General features: G+C 35.9%; 1 protein-coding gene and 1 pseudogene across 1 annotated transcript; both read right to left on the reverse strand.

Annotated features, from left to right (window-relative positions):
- Nucleotides 1-1,065: 1,065 nt before the first annotated feature.
- LOC108991952 lies at nucleotides 1,066-9,153 on the reverse strand (annotated as a pseudogene).
- Nucleotides 9,154-11,140: 1,987 nt separating this feature from the next.
- Nucleotides 11,141-12,629, reverse strand: LOC108991970 (uncharacterized protein At5g23160-like). The gene is made up of 2 exons (XM_018966399.2): nucleotides 12,153-12,629; nucleotides 11,141-12,044 (listed from the first exon to the last, which is right to left on the reverse strand). Exons 1-2 carry the CDS (start codon nucleotides 12,363-12,365, stop codon nucleotides 11,565-11,567), a joined length of 693 nt encoding a protein of 230 aa, XP_018821944.2. The 5' UTR covers nucleotides 12,366-12,629; the 3' UTR covers nucleotides 11,141-11,564.
- Between the last annotated feature and the right edge of the window lie 8,182 nt (nucleotides 12,630-20,811).

Raw genomic sequence — 20,811 nt, forward strand, 5'->3', positions numbered from 1 at the left:
AGATGATAATTAGCTAGCTAGTACGCACTTCACCAGAATGATTTCCTTCTGGTCTGTATGGATCAGCCGTGCGTGGTTAAATCCTCTTTGTAGCGATTGGATCGGCCCAAAGGATGAATATTTGGTTTGTAAATCAAATTAATTTCAAGGGCAAAATTAAGTCACTGTTGATAACTTGATACACGTATTTTTGCCCCATATATGTGCTTTTATTCCGTGGGATAAGTTCCCGTCTGTTATTTTCCTTAGATTTTAACTCCACCCGACAATGTCAAATTAACGTCGAGAGAAATACTTTGGTCATGGAAATATTTCTAAAAAATAAAATTATAAATTGATATAATTTGATATGATATATGATATATTTAGTTTATAATAAAAATAATTTTATAATATGACGTATCATATCAAGTCTCATCAATTTGTAGGTTTACTTTTATATAATTATTTTGTTGTTAAAGTATTTTCATTTATTAAAAACTTATAGAGATGATCAAGAAAGATAGATTGTAATATTTATGTTTGTCTTAACATCGAACACCTGCAAACACGTGTCAAATTATTTAATTAAATTTGTAAAGTGTAGAGTCAAGATTTGAAAATCAATATCTACTGTGATACAGTGTGAAATGCAATTTGTAACAAATCACGAAAAGATCCCTAACTATACTAGGAAATATTCCTAGATACACTAACTAGCTAGTTCGATCTAGCTGCAAATATAACTACTTTTGTAACATGTGGATTAAGGATGCATGCCCTCATGAATACAAAAGTAGCTTTCATTCCTTCTGGAGTAATAATAATATTAATATATAAAATTATATCATGACGCGAAATTAATCATTTTACTATATATATGAATATAGTATATATTGATAATTCGACTGAAAGGAAACAGGCCGGTACATGCATGCCGAATTCACAGTAACTAATTGACTTTCATAATTAAGGAGATGGGCTACGTATCTTTGATTTATTTGACAATAATTCTATATATCACGTACAGGGCCATCCATGAGGACATGTCCTTCTAGCTAGGAGCTTATTAACTCCATGCAATAATATTAGTATAGAGTGAAAGACTCGAACGATTGAGCATGCAGCATGCGTGCTGCATGCATAGATCATGACCAGCTGAAACTTACAAATCATGTACTCTGACAAAGCTCAGATATTCGTCATTGATCCAACTATACTTATCCACGAAAGGGTTGACTAGGCCGGTTTTAGGTGGATAACTGTCTATGCAGTCTTTCCAAACATTTCCACCGTCCAAGTCCCTCATCACCTCCCACAAACAATTGTTGCACTTAAATCCCGCTCCGAAGCTGATCATCAGAATTCTGTCTCCCTTTTTAAGCCTCTTCTTAGCCTCCATGTAACCCAAAACATACCAAAGGCCACCGGCAGAAGTGTTACCAAATCGATGAAGCGCCATTCTAGCTGGCTCGAGGTCATATTCGTTCAGCCGTAAACCCTTGCCAACCCCATCGATTACGGCCCTTCCACCAGGATGGATACAGAAGTTGTCCACTCCAGTCTTAAAATTCAGATGCGATCCTACTGCTTCAAGTTCCTGGCTGCTGGTTTTGGTCTGCTGGATTGCTACTATGAGGTAGCAGAGTAGTTCCTTTAGTGGCAGTACTTTAGGTCCTAGCACTCGGAGGTTAATTGTAAAAGCTTGTGCTGCAGCTTTTGTGAGGCTTTTGGTGAGGCGAAAGCCAAGGTAGCCATGCTCATCTTCTACTTGTCTGCAGCATTCATATGCTTCATCGTTTGAGCCAAGATGCGTTCGAAATAGATATTTTAATCTCAAGATATTGGCTCGATGCTTTAAAGCTCTGTTGTTTGTGAAGAGCATTGAACAGCCTCCGGCACGGAATAGACAGTTGGAGAGGAGCATGGATTTTTCTTTGCCCCGATACCAGTGCGGACCCATGGATTCCGTGTTGACCGATTCTCACGCTTAAACTATATTGACCCATTCTTACTCATGAAGACGTTCGTGAGTGGGAGTCTATCACTTAAGAGTATTTTAAGTGGTCCAACACTCTTTCATTAAGTTTAAACTGATCCCATAAAAATAGGATCACGTGGGACACGTAAATATCGAAATTTGATGAAGATTTCGGCTATAAATAAATGTGTTTGGTCTCCAAACTCACTCATTCAATTCCCTTCGGCATTACACCATCTAAATAGAGCAGAGAAGAGTTTGGAAGAGCCAAACACAGTGAGAAACGCAGCTTATACAGTGAATTGCATCAATGGCTGGAGGTAATTTTTCTTGGTGTTAAACCTTTCAATTCTCATTCTAAAGTGTTATTCCGCATTAGAGAATTTTATTTAAGTTTAACAGTTGGTATCAGAGCCATAAAAACCTCTGTCTTGGTGTTTAAAAATAAAAAACACAGTTCCTTTATTTTTTGGCCGAACCTTAAAAAAAGCTTTGAGTTTTGTTTTTAGACGTTTTTTTATTTGAAATAAGTTTAGAAATCATAAAGAAATATTTTTTCTAAACTTTCTGTGATTAAAAACATGATTTTTGACGTGAAAATGGCTGTGAAATGCGAAAATTGCATGCTGTCTGGAGGTAGAAGACGACGCGAACGACATGTCGTTTAGCATTAGGATTCTATATCCCGAATAGTGATAAACGACACGTCGTTTTCAATTTAATGAAAACGACATGTCGTTTTGTTTCGGAGCATCTATCAAGTGTAATGACAAAACGACACGTCGTTTTTCAATTTGATGAAAATGACCTGTCGTTTTATTTGGTAGTCGTTTATTAAGCATGAAGATAAACGACATGTCGTTTTGAGTTTTAATAAAACGACGTGTCGTTTAAGGGCTGTCTATGTTTTAAACAATGGGCAAAACGACACGTCATTTTTTCCTTCTAGAAAAACGACACGTCGTTTATATGGTGCAGTGTTAAAAAAAAATAAATAAATAAATTTTTTTTCCCTTTTTAAATGGCTTGAAAAGTGGGTTTTTGGGCCTATGTCTTTTGTGCTTATAATTTTTTTATTTTTTATTTTAATTATATGCAATGAGGATAATTGTTTATTATGCTCATATTTAGTTTGCATGAATTGATTAATTTTGCTTTATACATGCAATTTTTTATGAGTATATAGTTTAGAGCATGAAATTAAATGTTATGCATAATATTATAGTCTTGATTGTGCAATATTTATGCTTATATTATGATTCTTTTGTGCATAGTTATAACATGTGAGTATTAGTTAAAATTATGTAATTCATAATATTAAGCTAGTCTTATGCAATTTAAATGTCTAGTGATCCATATAGTTTTATGTTAATTAGAGAATAGCCACAGCATCTTTAATTAAGTAAAATTATTATGATTGATTAAGATCACATAAGGAATATTAGACATTAATTGTAATTAATTATACATAAATATAATAAATTTTATCCCACAGGAATTTTTATTATATTTATATTATTAATTAGGATAAAATATTAAGTTATTCATAAATTACCCACAGGAATTATGAATGAAGTAAATAATTTGATAGTTTTATCATAAAAGTTTAAGATAGAATACACATCAAATCATAATATACCATTTAGAATTATGAATTAAGTAATTAAATTGATAAAATTCTATCATATAGATTAATTGGATCTACTTGAATTAAAAATTTAGTCCACAGGCAATTTTATGTCATTAGATTCAATTCTTAAGTATGATTTACATTGGTAAAACATGAATATTTATTTAGGGCTCAATTTTAACGTAAGCATGTAATCTATATGTAGTTACACAACCTACAAATTTCGCTGATATTCGTTATGATATCCCTGAATTTAAGGGAGATGGCTATAAGGTCTGGAAGAATAGAATTCTTCTTCATTTAGGGTGGATGAACATAGATTATGCTATTAGGAAAGACGAACTACCAGCTATAACTGATACCAGCAATACAGCAGACATCGCACTTTATGAGCGATGGGAGCGATCTAATCGCCTTAGCATGATGTTCATTAAGACTAGAATATCAGCTGGTATTCGTGGTTCTGTCGATCAGCGTGAAAAGGTCCGAGACTTGCTAAAAGCCATTAATGAACAATTTGTCACTTCAGACAAGGCACTAGCAAGCACCCTAATTATGAAGTTCTCATCCCTAAGGCTCACCAGTGTGAAAGGTGTGCGTGAGCACATCATGCAAATGAGGGACAATGTGGCTCAATTGAAGAAACTCAAGGTTGAAATGTCGGAGTCCTTCCTGGTGCACTACATCCTGAACACACTCCCGCATCAATATGGACCCTTCAAAATCTCTTACAACACACATAAGGATAAATGGTTAATTAATGAACTCATGATCATGTGTGTTCAAGAGGAAGGGAGACTGATAATGGAACAGGGTGAAAGTGCAATGCTGGAAATGCATGGAAAGGGCAAATATCAAGCCAAATTGAAAGGAAAAGGAAAAATACCTCCCCAAGGTGGTATTAAGAAAGATTCCAAGTGTTTCTTCTGTAAAAAGAAGGGACACATGAAGAAGGAATGCGCCAAATTCCAGAAATGGCTTGCAGACAAAGGTAATTCGACCTCACTTGTTTGTTATGAATCTAATAAGGTTAATGTCAATACTAACACATGGTGGATTAATTCTGGATCAACAATCCACATTTCGAAGTGAGCGAAGTGAGCGAAGCATCTTATCAGGAAACAAGATGGGCTCGCATGTGGAAGCTGTTGGAACTTACTATTTAATTTTATCTAGTGGTTTTGTTTTAAAGTTAGAAAAGACCTTTTATGTTCCAAGTTTTTTTAGAAACTTAATTTCAGTTTCAAGATTAATACATTTTGAATATTCCTTTAATTTTTCAAATTCATCATTCAGTTTATTTTATAAATCTGATTGTGTTGGGAATGGTACTTTGTCTGATGGTCTTTACTGCATTAATTTACAAAACAATACCACTTATGATTCAATGCATGTTCACACTGGCACTAAAAGATGTGTTATTAATGAGAATTCCTCTAAATTATGGCACCAGAGATTATGTCATATCTCCATAAATAGAATTAAAAGATTAGTAAATGAAGGGGTACTTAATACTCTGAATTTTACTGATTTTAAGACTTGTGTGGACTGCATAAAGGGAAAGCAAACCAACAAGTCAAAGAAAGGTGCCAATAGGAGTTCAGACATATTAGAGATCATACATATTGATATATGTAGTCCAAACATGGACTCATATGGTCAGAAATACTTCATCTCTTTTATAGATGATTACTCACGATATATGTATCTCTACATGCTTCATAACAAGAATGAAGCATTAAATGCCTTTAAAATATTTAAGGCTGAAGTAGAGAAACAATGCGGTAAACAAATTAAGATCGTGAGATCAGATAGAGGTGGAGAATATTATGGTAGATACACAGAGAATGGACAAGCACCTGGGCCATTTGCAAAGTTTCTTCAAGAGCATGAGATTGTTGACCGATACACCATGCCTGGTTCACCGGACCAGAATGGTGTAGCAGAAAGAAGAAACCGAACATTATTGGACATGGTGCGGAGTATGCTTAGCAGTTCCAATCTTCCTAAATCATTGTGGGCTGAAATAAGACGGCAGTATATATATTAAACCGAGTTCCAACCAAGGCTATTTCTAAAACACCATTTGAATTATGGAAAGGTTGGAAACCGAGTTTGCGACATATGCGCGTTTGGGGATGCCCGTCTGAGGTGAGAATTTATAATCCACAAGAGAAGAAACTAGACCCAAGGACCATTAGTGGGTATTTCATTGGATATGCTGAAAGGTCTAAAGGTTATAGATTTTATTGTCCATCTCACAGTACTAGAATTGTGGAATTAAGAAATGCAAAATTTCTTGAAAATGACTTGATCAGTGGGAGCGATCAAACCAGGAATATAGTTTTTGAGAATGATCATTCAGAATCTCAACTTTCCACCTCAAGTGATAGATTGATTATTATTGACAACACCCCTCAAGTACCAACTGGTGTTGAACAACTAATCATTGATGTTTCACAAGTTGCTGACGACACTTTAGTAGATTAGGTAGTTCAAGAGTTGCCAACAACTTTTGAACAACAAGTTGAACCACATACTACTTCTCAAGAAGATGATGGTACAACATTAAGAAGATCTGTTAGAGCAAGGAGATCAGCAATTCCTAGTGACTATGTTGTGTATCTGCAAGAATCTGACTATAACATTGGAGCCGAAAATGATCCCGAGTTCTTTTCACAAGCCATGAGTTGCAAAGAATCAGAATTATGGTACAATGCTATGAAGGAAGAGATGAATTCTATGAAGAGTAACGAAGTCTGAGATCTTGATGAGTTGCCTAATGGTGTAAAAGCCATTGGATGTAAATAGGTCTTTAAAACTAAAAGAGACTCATTAGGCAACATTGCGAGATACAAGGTAAGATTCGTTGCTAAGGGATTCACTCAGAAAGAAGGAATCGATTACACAGAGATTTTCTTTCCTGTATCTAAGAAAGATTTCTTACGTGTTATTTTGGCATTAGTAGCCCATTTTGACTTAGAATTGGAACAAATGGATGTGAAAACAGCATTTCTCAATGGAGATCTAGAGGAGGAGGTTTACATGAAACAGCCTGAAGGATTCCCCTCTAGTGATGGTGAGCAATTGGTTTGCAAGCCCAAGAAATCCATATACGGTTTAAAACAAGGATCCCGCCAATGGTATTTGAAATTCCATAATGTAATTTCTTCATTCGGTTTTGTAGAAAACATTATGGATCAATGTATATACCAGAAGGTCAGTGAGAGTAAAATCTGTTTTCTTGTTTTATATGTGGATGACATTTTGCTGGCAACCAATGATAAGGGTTTGCTGCATGAGGTGAAACAATTCCTCTCTAAAAATTTTGATATGAAGGATATGAGTGAGGCATCTTATGTCATTGGCATTAAGATCCATAGAGACAGATTTCGAGGTATCTTGGGTCTGTCTTAGGAAACCTATATTAATAAATTTTTGGAGAGATATCGGATGAAAAATTGTTCACCAAGTGTAGCTCCCATTGTGAAGGGTGATAGGTTCAATTTGAATCAATGCCCAAAGAACGACCTTGAAAGGGAACAAATGAAAAACATTCCATATGCTTCGACTGTCGGAAGCCTAATGTATGCTTAGGTCTGTACAAGACCTGACATTGCATTTGCTGTGGGAATGTTGGGACGATATCAGAGTGATCCAAGTTTAGACCACTCGAGAGCTGCAAAGAAAGTAATGAGGTACTTTCAAGGGACCAAAGAATACATGCTTATGTATAAACGAACGGACAATCTGGAAGTAATTGGCTACTCAGATTCTGACTTTGCTGGCTGTATTGATTCACGCAAATCAACATCAGGATACATATTTTTGATGGCCGGTGGAGCTATATCATGGAGGAGTGCCAAGCAGACTTTGACTGCCATTTCCACTATGGAAGCCTAGTTCGTCTCTTGTTTTGAGGCTACTTTACATGGTGTATGGCTTAAGAGTTTCATTTCTAGACTTAGAATTATAGATTCAATCTCTAGGCCATTGATAATGTATTGCAACAATTCAGCTGCTGTTTTTATGGCTAAGAACAACAAAAGTGGGAGTCAGAGTAAACACATCGACATTAAATATTTAGTCATAAGGGAACGTGTTAAAAAAAATAAAGTGATCATTGAGCACGTAAGCACTGAACTAATGATCGCTGATCCTTTGACTAAATGCATGCCACCGTTGAAATTCAAGGATCATATAGTGAATATGAGACTTGGTTCCATTATGTAGTTTTTCATTGTATGAACAATATTATTTTTTAATGAAATTCTTAATTATTTTGATGTTCTTTTCTCATATTAATGTGCACCTTAATTTATTTTTGAGAAAATTCATCTGTATTGGACCAAGAATAAACATAGGATTTATTCATTAAGAAATTGTTCTCACATAAATTATAAAGAATGAATACATAGTAATACATGGAATGTAATACTCGTTATTAGAGAACCTATCGCCATGATTCATGTATTTATTACTTAAATGTAGATTATTGATGGGTTTAAGATGAAATCTTATATTAGGAGTGTGGACCAAATGGGAGAATGTTGACCGATTTTCACGCTTAAACTATATTGACCGATTCTTACTCATGAAGACGTTCGGGAGTGTGAGTTTATCACTTAAGAGTCCTTTAAGTAGTCCAACACTCTTCCATTAAGTTTAAACTGATCTCATGAAAATAGAATCACGTGGGACACCTAAACACCGAAATTTGATAGAGATTTCGGCTATAAATACATGTGTTTGGTCCCTAAACTTACTCACTCAATTCCCTTCGACATTACACCATCTAAATAGAGTAGAGAAGAGTTTGGAAGAGCCAAACACAGTGAGAAACGCAGCTTATACAGTGAATTACATCAATGACTGGAGGTAATTTTTCTTGACGTTAAACCTTTCAATTCTCATTTTTAAAATGTTATTCCGCATTAGTGAATTTTATTTAAGTCTAACATTCCGTACTGACAACGATAGCAAATGCTTCTTTATATGTCTTGAACAAGCGCGGGACAATATCGATTGCTATAAGGCTTGCACTGCAGCCCATTCCAGCGAGGTTGAAAGCCTTAATGTTCTCCCTCATCTTGTAACGATTTATTATCCGCGCAGTTAGGGAGGGCGAGGGAGAGAACAAGGACACGTTCACGACAAGTATGTCGACTTCTGATGGAGAAACTCCTGTCCTAGCAAAAAGTTTGTCAAGTGTGTCAAAAATGACTTCATTCGTCTCAAAATCGGCATCTGCCATTGTTGGACATTCTTCTCTGCCCGTTACGACATTCGGTGGCCATAAGTTTCTTCACCGAGCCCTGAACTGACAATGGTTTTCAAGAGAAACCGGTATTCTTCACAAACCCAGATTCTTGTTTCGGACGACGATTTTTGCGCAGGATTCAGTGTCGAGCTTCCTGTCCTCAGGGGCCCTGTAGCACTCGTAGGCCAACATATAACAACCTTGGTCTCTCCATTGAAGAACCATCCTGCAGATGCAGGAGAAAGCATATAATAGAGGTAGTAAGCACAGTACCATGAAGAGATCCATGGCTAGAGATCAGAGATGAGAGCGAGAGAGTGTTTCCGTTTCGTGTTCTACGTAATGCAAGTTTTGTGGCAATATTGTCTAGCTCTAGACGGAAGTCTACCTTCAATCACCAACTAATTGGACATTTAACTCTTACCTAACAAACTCCTGTAATAAATGATAGTTTTTCTTCTTTGTTAAATTAATAACGTTAAAGTCACAGAAAATATAACAAAAGAAAAAAAGTGGATTTAAAAGTTATATTATTCACATGAACCGGTAATATTTATTTCATATATTTCATCCAACGGAGAAAAATGGAAAGACAAAAAAAAATTAAAACTACAAAAAAGAAAAAAAAAAAAAAGAAAAGGCCAGTTGGCCTCTCCACATCAGACGAGGGAGAAAAATGGAAGATCAAATCAGACTCCTAGCATTTATCTTAATGAAATGAAAGGAAAGAAATGGAACATGTCAATGTCATTGAAGTTTTGATACTATCTTCTGTTGCAAAGAAATTGACATAAATTTGGCATTAAAAAGCATCACAAGGTGAACTGTTTGCTTCAACTGCCCGCAACCCCACGTGAGAGAGAGGCCCATTTATGTGTCTTCTAATTAATTCAAGACTGCACACAATAATTATCCAATTTGCAAAGGTAACTACTAATCCAAATCCAAATCCAACCCAGGATCTTTCGTACAATCTCTTTTGGTTTCTTGGAGGATTTCCTTTTCTTTTCCTTTCCTTTTCTCTTTTTGATTTTTGCACTTTCAAAGCAGAAGCCACCAACTTGAGCCCCTTTTATACAGATCGGGTTATCCTATTTCGATTGACATGTTAATTACGTCTTTCCCTCAAGAATTACCACCTCTTTATCACTTAATTCATCTCAATTTTGACTTGATACAACTAGATCACATGAAATATCATATTATTATTATTATCACATAGTCGTTGTTCATTGAAAAGAACTCTCGACCAAACAATTTCTCACATTCTCAGCATGCATAGTTAACACGTATCATTTTAAGATGAATTTGGATTTTTTAGAGTTGGGTAAGGTCTAGAGTGGAAAAGATATAGATACATAAGGTGGACCTTATAACATTTATTGAACATTTAATGTTGTCCAAGAAATCCACTCGAGTAGCTATAAATGTTATGAATCTCTTCATGTGTTTATCTCTATTTCATTTTAAACCATAAAGTTCGATCAAGAATTCGGTGAAGAACTCTAAGAAATTTCTATCATTTTAAAAGATAAGTGTCATTAAGGTTCTGTTATAGGTAAGTGGGTTGTTTGTAGATTTGTATTGTACGTAATCAAAGTTTAGGATTATGGATAACAATGACTAATGCGATACTATTTCGAGGACTAGTTCAGGCAGTTATAGCAAATCCCCGAGAGGTGATGAGGGCTCAAACTAAAGGAAATATTGATGTAGTAGGCAAGCCGAACACATGGGCACCATGGGAATAATCAACATTTTGTGCTGTGCATCTTCCCAAAAATGCATGCGGAAAGTCTGCATATTTTTAAAGATATTAATGCTACGCCCCAACAGACAACAGATTGCTATATATTCAGTTGTATCACTTCTCACACTGCAGAGTCCAGAGTCCAGACTCCAGACGCTAAATTTATTTGCCAGCCGACCCGAAAACCCCATCCTCTCTACTACTGACATGATAAGAGCTGATTTGCGAGGCATCAAGTACCGTTTGGATACAAAAATTATTTATCTTATCTCATTATTAAAATTTTTTTAAATTCTTATATAAAATAATAATAATATTAAAAAATAATATTTATAATATTTTATTTAATTTTTATTTAAATTTATTTCATTTCATGCAAACCGACGTAATAGACAATCAAAGTACATTTGTCTGATAGTGCGCGTACACTCATCAATAGGAAGATGTACATACGGATTTGCGTAAACAGTGAGCCAAATTATGAAGGTGAAACGCAGAAAAAGCAGCAATAATGACCCCACGAAAGATGTACCAATTTCCCTCCATTAGCATAGCCATTTTCAGTCACCATAATGTGAAAGTGGGGCACAATCTGCCACCGATTTTTAGATAACCTCTGGCAATCTAATCTATGCTGGTCAATCCCAAACAACTTCAAAACAAAAATGACAGTCGGTAAATAACCAAAAGCTCTGTACAATCGTTTTTACATCTTCCATTCTTAAAAAAAAAAAAAAAAGTAAAATTAAAAGAAAAGAAGACAAAAAGACAAAACGAACGTGAAAAAGCTGGGAAGTAACCGAAGAACAGAATGTCCTGTTCTTCTTCCCAAGTCTCTGAAAAAGCGCAGCAGACGAAACAGATGTGGTTTTGTCTCGCGTGCTCTGAGAATGCTTTTAATTGGGTAACCAGAGAACCATAGAGAAAGATTGATCAGGCACGAAAAAGAGGATTGTCACGTCATTTACTTATGCCTTCTGTGGTGGTTCCTTTCAAGTAGCCCTTCCATTATCACCTTTTTATGGTTCTCCCTTGATTCGATGTTTGGTAACTTGATCACTCTTTCTTCACTGCCAAAACCCACGTGCTGGCGAGGCACGGAGTATACCCAGATCGACGTGAAAACAATAGCACAAAGCCTTCCCCACAAGATTGTGATCATAAGGCTAATGACAAGCAAGCATATGCCAGAGTGGAGACTAGAGCAACACATCTTAACCTTCTCTGGCTTCTTTTCAAAGCCTGACAAAGACCTGGGTGAGTTCACAGGGGAAGATGAATGTGACAACCCAGAATTTGTTCTAACTTCTTGATCAGTATCAGTATCCACAGATACCGGATTCACAGATTTGTCATCACTCGAATCATGAGACCTTACGGACAGACGACGGCTTGATTGACACGAATCTTGACTAAAGCTTTTCCTATCATGAGCCTTCTTAGTCTGTAAACAAAAAAAGGTTGTATGGATGCTCATCAAAAGGCCCTCAAAAACTGCCAAATCATTTAACTAATCCTATATTGGGAGTAAGAACTTCAGAGATAGACTAACCGATATTGCTTCAAACATCACGTCTCTAAGCACCCGAGAAAAGGTTCGCTTTCGAGTCAACGTTTCCTTAATTCCCTCCTTGTTTTCCACACGGATATACGGAAAACCTTGAATGCCCGACCGATCGACCACACCTTTGGACTCGAGAACAACTTCCATGTCGACAACGGGTCGAAAACAAAGCAAGAACCTGTTTCTTGAAACGTTCTTCATTGTACGGTTATGTATGATATGTAAAAGGGGCTATGGTTTCGAAGAGTTACAAATGATAGGTTCCGGTTTAAACTGGGAAAGAGCAAGCAAGGAAGCGAGATAATTTTAACTTCTTCTTGGTGTTTGAGGTGTGAAAGGCGGCCGGCACTAGTTGGTTCAATCACGAGACAACAAAGTGCATGGGCGTCATATATAGTTGGATTGCATTCATGGTTTTTTTCTCCTGTCCAAAGCGAGAGATTGGGAGCTATATTTGAGTCTGGAAGTGGCCAACCAACGTGAGGGAGGATGGGCGGCTCGTTAGTGGAGTAAAGAAATACAAGTCCGTTCGGGTTTTGCTAGTCAAAAGGGTGGTAATATTGGTATTTGAAAAATTCTCACAAATTGACGTGACTTATTGTAAAATTATTTTTATTATAAAATACATCCAACATATCATATGAAACAATTTCAATTTACGAGTTTACTTTTGTAGAATCTCTTTATAGCTGTAGTACTTCTTGATTGATATTATTGCTTAATTGGTTGATTGAAAACTGTAATCAAAGATTTCGAGATTTCTTACAATCTTTGGATGGCTGTTGATGCCAGGCATAATAAAGATTATTCTGCTGGCTAATTAATCAACAAAAACTAAGGATTGAGACCGCGAAAAAGACGCAACACAAAGAAAAACTCATAAACCTCGAATATAGTTTTGAAACCCACAAACTGATCTCAAATAGTTAGGAAATTTGAGATTCAAAGAATTTTGCCCCAAAAGACAAAATCTCAATTATTGCCTAAAAATAAAATACGGAATAAAATAAGTATCTTGCAAAAAGTTTGGCTCAAACCAAAAATAAAATCATCTCTAAAACCGAGAGCGAAATATTACCATAAAAAGAAAAATAACCTAAATCGATGATTTGGGGGGGAAACAACTGATTTCGGGATCGAAACATGGACCACCAAGCATTGTGTGGTGACTACAACGTTTGAGTTGAAAAGTCCTCTCCGAATTGGGATCATATGTCCGATTTCGATACTCGTAACCAAAATACTGACATGTAGGCAATATTACCCCAATTCCTAGAATCTTCACATTTTCTTGCTATATTTGTGTTGATTTGCCTTCTCGAGGTAGTCCAGGGCCATCAACGTCAAATCTATCAGCTCAACATCATCAGACCCAGATCAACCTACATCAGCCGTCCATTAAGTTCTTGGACATTATCCATGGAGGTGTTTTGTAAGTATGATTTTTTTGTCCAATAGAGATATTTTCTAAGAGCATTCACATCCGGCTCTCTATACCTCCATTTTCTCCAAAAGTTAGAGTTCAAATTTAGGGAAAACCCCCAATGCACCTGTTAGCGTCGTGTTTTGCACATCTTTGGGTCAGGCTCTGATAACTTGGGTCTTTCAAAACAGGCTTGCAAAAGATAAAGGAGGGGAGATAGCTAAGGGGGCGACCTTGGGGCTGAGGAGTCTTCAATGTCAAAGTTAATAAATATTCTTGGAAGTTTGAAAATAAGTGAAATAGTTTAGGGATTAGAGAGTTTTCTCGCACCTAGACCTTGCTATTTATATCGTGGATTAGGGGAGGTGCAGATCATCTTTATCTTCACAGAATTCGTGCCTTTCCTACTGTTTCTTTTGTCAGAGTCCTTTAATGCGGCATGACTCTATGACGGTATCATAAATGTGGCATGTAGCTCGGTGGCGGCTCCATTAATGCGGCGTGGTTTCTAGGCCTTGCTTCCATCCCATGTGAGCTGTAGATGTTCTGAATGGATCGAAGGCCTTCTGCATTTCCCCGCTGCATCTCATGCAAGTCCCTAGGTTCAAAACATGGCCATGCGATGTCAGGCTGACCCGTCTTATCGATTACTCAACTCATTTCCCTAGTAGACACCCTACTCCCTGTATGGTCTTGGTGACCCTTGGGTTGGGCACAGGGCCGTGGCCTAGTAGGCTTTGTGAAGTGGGGAAAATCCCTTACAGCACTAATGCACCCTCCATTCGCCTTCTAAAAATAGGGTACGGATTTGGAGATGCTACAGTGAATCCCCATATTTAAGGAGCCACTTTGCATCCACTTTTCTTATTTCGGCTCCTTCACTCTTGTGTAGCTTCTCTCTCTCGCGCCCTACTTGCTACCAAGTCTCCTTTGTGTCTCCATTCGGCAGCCCCTCCGATCATCTTCTTCCATAAGTTTCTACACCTCCGACATGTACACACACACACTCACTCACTCACTCTCTCTCATGGGAATGCTCTAGAGACACACACACACACACACACACTCACTCACTCTCTCACTCTCTCTCTCTCTCTCTCTCTCCCCCTCCCTCCCTCATGGGAATGCTCTAGAGTAATGGACTGGAACCCGTATTATAGATTTATACATTGTTGTTATTCCATTCTTTAACAGTTCGATTGTGGCAATTGAGATTGGGTCTCTGTATGTGCTTGTCTAGGGTATCTATAGCTAGATTTCTTGGCTTGTGTTAACTTATTTGATTTGTACTACTTATGCGCTTTCATCTTGGAGCTTTGATAGATTTCCATTGTCATTGATTTTGTACAGATTATGTGATTTTTTTTTGTGTAATTTGTTGATCTCGCTTGTTGGTTGGTTGTGATTTCTGAGATTTGTGCTTTGTGTAATTTCCACTGTTGTTTGATATGTTCCTGTAAACTTATCACTGAACTGGACGAGCTTAGTGGGTTCTGTTGCTTTGTTGTGATATTTTGACTTTGTTGTTGCTGTGATATTTGGGATCCACGATGTTGCAGTGATATTTTGGCTTTCACTCTATTGTTAATCGCTTTGTTCTTGAGTTATAGCTTTCTCATTTGCAGCTTTTGGGATTAATATGCACAGGCTATCATTGGGTTGTATTTGTAATGTGATGAGGTTGTGATGATGGTTGGATTACAAGTTGGGAGTATAATATCAACAGGTATAGTGAATGCTCATCGATCACTATGGCAGGGTACCTTAGATGATTATCTTTATTGTGAAATTTTCATAAAAGCAAACGAGATTTGCAGTCATTCGATCTTGTGCTAGTTTGCTATGCCTAAAATTGGACCATGCTGAGCCCCAATATTCTTGAGTTATAACATTTGGTTGTGGTAATTGGCTTTGTTAAATTCTGATACTATGTATGTTGTTATTTGTTTTGACTTGTTGGTTGGCTCATGGATGTGCGATGTGGCAGTTGGTGATGTGACACTTGTTGGTTGATGTAGTAGCCCCATTTTGCTTTGTTGATGTGGCAACCCCTTGTTAGTTGATGTGGTAGCCTCATTTTACTTTGTTGGCTGCCGCGTTGTTATTTCCTACAATCCACTTTTGTGTGTGTGTGTGTGTTTTTTTTTTGTTTTGCCTTATAAACTATTTTTGTTTTGTGCTTTGCTGGAATGTTGGTTGGGTGTGCAAAATGGATTGCCCTTTGTTGGTTGATGTGGCAGCCCCATTTTGCTTTGTTACCAACCCCATTGTTATTTCCTGCAATCCACTTTTATGCATTGTTTTGTGTCTTATAACAAATTTTGTATAGTGTTTTGTGCTTTGTTGACATGTTGGTTTGGTGTGCAAATTGACTTGCCCCTTGTTGGTTGTTGTGGTAGTCGGTTTTTTGTTGATGCGGCAGCCGCTTTCGATTGATGTGGTAGCCCCTTGTTTGTTTGTTGGTAACCCCATTGTTATTTTTTGCAATCCACTTTTTCTTTTTGTGCATTGTTTTATGCCTTATAACCTATTTTGCACTTTTTTTTTTATGCTTTGTTGACATGTTGGTTGGGTGTGCAAAATGGCTTGCCCATTGTTGGTTGATGTGGTAGCCCCATTTTGCTTTGTTGACCGCTAGATTGTTATTCCCTACAACGCCCTTTTGTGCATTGTTTTGTGCCTTATAACTCGTTTTGTACTTTACTTTGTGTTTTCTTGGCTTCATTGAATCATTGCTGTGTTTTGTTGGTTTGCTGGGTTTCATTTCCTCTTCGGTTGTGATGATGTCAACCTTGATTGAACAAACTCCATGGTAAGGTAACCTGGGTGGCCAATATCTACGTCAAAATTCAGAATATTGGCAACCGATTATTTCAGTCATAATTTATTGTTCCTTCCTTTATGTCGCCATTATTTTCCTGAGCTGGTTTGAAAATGCTTTCACCATTGTTTATGAGTTTCTAAAATTTATAAATTCCTTAATAATCTATGGTTTTATAGAGGTTGACTCAAAAGAGCATGAAAATATATTATTCACAAACCTCCTAAATTAGGACCCTAACATTGACCACACTTTCTTGAGTTAAGCTTAACATAGTCCAGTGTTGGTGGAAGACTCTCCACCCTTACCCCAACTAGAGGTTCTTACCACAAAGGGGTGCCAACTTCACTCAAGAGAAAGATAAACTACTTGTGTCAACATGGTTAAATACTAGGTTATATGCAATCCAAGGGACAGATAAAAGATATAGCCAACTTTGCGAGAAAATTTTATTATACTTCAATGAATATAAGTGTAGTACAATGGAGTAGACCATTGGGTCCTTAAGGCATCGGTAATTGATGATTCAAAAAGTGACCAATAAATTATGTGCGAAACTAGCGCAAGTGGAAGCATTGAATCAAAGTGGTTTGACTAAGGAAGACAAGGTATATCCATTCACTACCTTCTTGTTGCTATTGTACATATTGTGTTGCTTTGGTTTTGGATAAATACACACTAATTATTTTCTGTTTGTTTGTATTTTGCAGGTTTGAAAAAGCGAAACTTATGTACTAATCACTGGAGAATATCTAATTTCCATTCGAGCATTGTTGGCATCTGTTGAAAGACCAACCAAAATGGGTTTAGCCTTGCTCCAAGGATGGTCCAAAGTGAAGATTCACGATGTCACCGACTCCAACTCATACATTTGTTGTTCTAGATTCAATAAATGATGTTGGAGGGAGCATGTTCTTGATAATGATGTTGTTGACTTGGATAGGTCAATGAGAAAGAAAGCGGAGAAAGCAAAATGGAAGGCCCTAAATAGGCCAACTGAGGCATTTTCAAGATCTCCAGGACGAAGTATACCTTCTTGAGGAGTCATGCGCTCCATATAAAGAATATTTATGTCTTAAGGAGAAGAGAATGCAAATATGATCGAGAAATAGAGGATCATAAAATGCGGCAGGAGGACAAGAGACTAAAGTTGGAAAGGGACATACTTCAATTTGCCAGGTTTAAAACTGAGGAGAAAGTGGAGAAGAAGCGATTTGAAAAGAAAGAACAAATAATGAGCATAGATGTCACTGCCTTACCTAAATCACAATGAACATATTTTTAGCAACATTAAATGAAAATTACGGAAAAACGTAATGTAGATAAGTACTAACAATTGGGAGTGTCAATTTTGTGTAATTTATTTAATCATTGTGAAATTTTTTACCAATGACAAGCAATGGCTAATTTATATCTCCTTAATTGCGGTCTTTTTATTTTTTTTATTTTTTATATATTTGAGGACATTATTTGTGATGTTAGACAATGTTTCTTATGTTAGATGCATATTAAATTTGATTTTGGATGCTTGTTATTGAGGATGATGTTTGTATAGAAATTTTGTTTTATTTACAATAGATATTAATTAGATAAAACTAGTCCAAATCTTGTTGTGATAACTTTTATTAGGGAACTGAAATTGTACATAGGAATGGAAAAACCAAACTGATGACATATATTATACTTGGTGAGGACATTTTCTAGAACTGGCTATATAATTGCCATTCATGCTTAGTTAGGTCCGATTGGAGCTGATAATGAGTTGAAGTGTCTCTAATTTGATGATGACTTTGAATGAATTCCATAAGTTCAGTTGTATGATTGCGTGATAGTTCAGAAAGACTATAATCAACTTATTTGTACTCGAAGTTGGGAACTCCATTATCATCTCGCTCGTCTTCAATAATCATGTTATGTAGAATTACGCATGCTTTTACAATATTTTTTTGATCATTGATTTTGATTTTGAACATTCAAGCTAGTCAACGAACAATTGCAAAACATTGTTGAAGGAGACCCCAAATGCACATTCTACATTATTCTTATTGATTCCTCTGTTGTTGCAAAATATTTCTTTTTATCCCCTTGTGGAGACAGAGATTGAGATGTAAGATGCTTTGGAAATTAAATATGAGTTAAAATAAAAAAAGATGATTTTTGAGTAAAGTTTAGGGAAAATTTTGGTCATCCAAATATGGATGCTTCAAGTATTCCATTGAAATAGATGGTTTAATTTTGAAGAGCGATAAAAACATTATATCGGTCTTATTTACAATATTAAATGATGTTGGCATAAAACTTTCGAATAGTTTATACCACACATAAGTATTCGAAGTTTACATTAAAAAAAAAAGTATTCAATGTGTATATATATATATATATATATATCTTTTTATTGGATCATCCAATTCAATCAAACACCTACAGAAAATCTCAATTGATCTTTGGTTGTCTTAATTAAGAAAAAGAGAAAGAAAAATGAAAGAGAGAAAGTGCCTCAAGTGAAACAGTTGGGCAAAAAATAAATTCGACAGCTTTGATTCACTACAACAAATTTACTTTTTAGAGATGAACATTTTCGTCTCAAAAGGTTTGAATTTCATCTCTAAACGTTTTTTGAGACAAAATTTTTTCGTCTCTAATTTGTCTCAATAAGTCTATCTCAAAAAGTTTTCTGGGATGAAATTCAAATTTAGTCCCAAAAAATATTTTTTATGCAAAATTTTTCATTTCCATTCGAAAGTGTTTGAATGGATTTTTTTTGGGACGAAAAAAGTTTGTACCTAATAGTGGTTCGAACGCAAAAACTACTGTTTGAATAGATTTTATTTGGGACTAAAAGAAAATTTCATCCCTAATAATCATAGCGAAATGGATTTTTGTTTTGGAGAATTAGTCGCAAATAGTCATTTGCCACGATTAGAGACGAAAATAGTGAAACAGTTGGGTAGAAAATAAATTTGACAGCTTTGATTCACTACAACAAATTTACTTCTTAGGGACTAAGATTTTTGTCTCAAAAAGTTTGAATTTCGTCCCTAAAAGTTTGTTGAGACAAAAATGTTTCGTCTCTAATTTTTCTCAATAAGTCTATCTCAAAAAGTTTTTTGGGATGAAATTCAAATTTAGTCCCAAAAAATATTGTTTGTGCAAAATTTTTCATTTCCATTCGAAAGTGTTTGAATGGATTTTTTTTTTTGTGGGAAAAAAATCTTGTCCCTAATAGTCGTTCGAATGCAAAAACTACCGTTTGAATAGATTTTATTTGGGACTAGAAGAAAATTTCGTCCCTAATAATCGTAACGAATGGCTTTTTTTTTGGAGAATTAGTCGCAAATATTCATTTGCCACGATTAAAAACGTCGCAAATAAATACTGCATCGAAAAAATTGGTCGCAAAAGCCATTTTTCGATGAAAGTTTCTCGCAAAAAATGATGTTTGTGACCAAAAGTGTCAACTGTAGCAAATTGATCTCCTAGCAAATACTTTTATGTAAAATTAAAAAAAATATAAGCATTTGTTGCTTTCATCTAGCAGCAAATACTCATAGAAAATCATAAAGATTAATATAAAAGCTGCAAAAAAATCTTCATTATAAAATCCCCTCAAATTCTTAACCATAACAAATTAATTGACTGTTTTTACACAACTCATTACATAGCCTTGAACATGCACAAAATACAAAATAATGAAATGGACCAAGTTTGAAACTTTAGTTCTTTTGTTCTTCCCAGATTTGTTCAACTCAAGGATATTCAAGTCTTGAACTTTTCATCTTCCCTTGTACTAAAAAACAATCCCTAAAATTTCCAAGAACAATAAGGGTATTAGTTTACAAAATATTTCCAAGAACAAGACCTACCAAATATAAATATCAAGCCTACCCAAGCATCCAAAATTTTTACTAAATAATATTATAACAATAAAGAACAGCATAAGGTACCAAAAAAATAAAAACAACATTTATAGTAACGTTTATTGTTTCATGGAAGATTTGAGATACGCTTTGCAAGGCTCAGCACGAAGATAAGGAGGACATAATAGAGTCGGTTTGGCATGTTATTAAATTATGACTTCACCATATTATGGATTTGATCATGAAAGTTTCTACCATTTCTTCTAAGGATGTTGCTACTTTACAAAGATTGGAAATCCCAATCTTTGAAACTAGACCTAAGAAGGTTCGTGTGGTGAAGTAGATTCGGCTCCCACAGGATTGGGTGAAACTTCGTATGGATGGTAATACTTTTGGTAACCCCAGACCAACAGGAGTAGAGGGTGTCATTCGTGATGATTGTGGTCGGTTACTTGCAGCTTATTCTATGGCTTTGGGATTGGGTTCTAATAATTTTGCTAAAATGAGAAGTTTGTTGGAAGGTGTTCATAGATGTTACTACTTGGG

Source organism: Juglans regia, chromosome 1 (assembly GCF_001411555.2).
Source record: "Juglans regia cultivar Chandler chromosome 1, Walnut 2.0, whole genome shotgun sequence".
Taxonomy (NCBI): Eukaryota; Viridiplantae; Streptophyta; class Magnoliopsida; order Fagales; family Juglandaceae; genus Juglans; species Juglans regia.

Excerpts from the sequence above, each read along its gene's own strand:
- LOC108991970 (XM_018966399.2), bottom strand. The coding sequence starts at position 12,365 with ATGAAGAACGTTTCAAGAAACAGGTTCTTGCTTTGTTTTCGACCCGTT. Across the intron at positions 12,045-12,152 it reads TGATGTTTGAAGCAATATCG|ACTAAGAAGGCTCATGATAG; the intron begins GTTAGTCTATCT and ends TTTTGTTTACAG.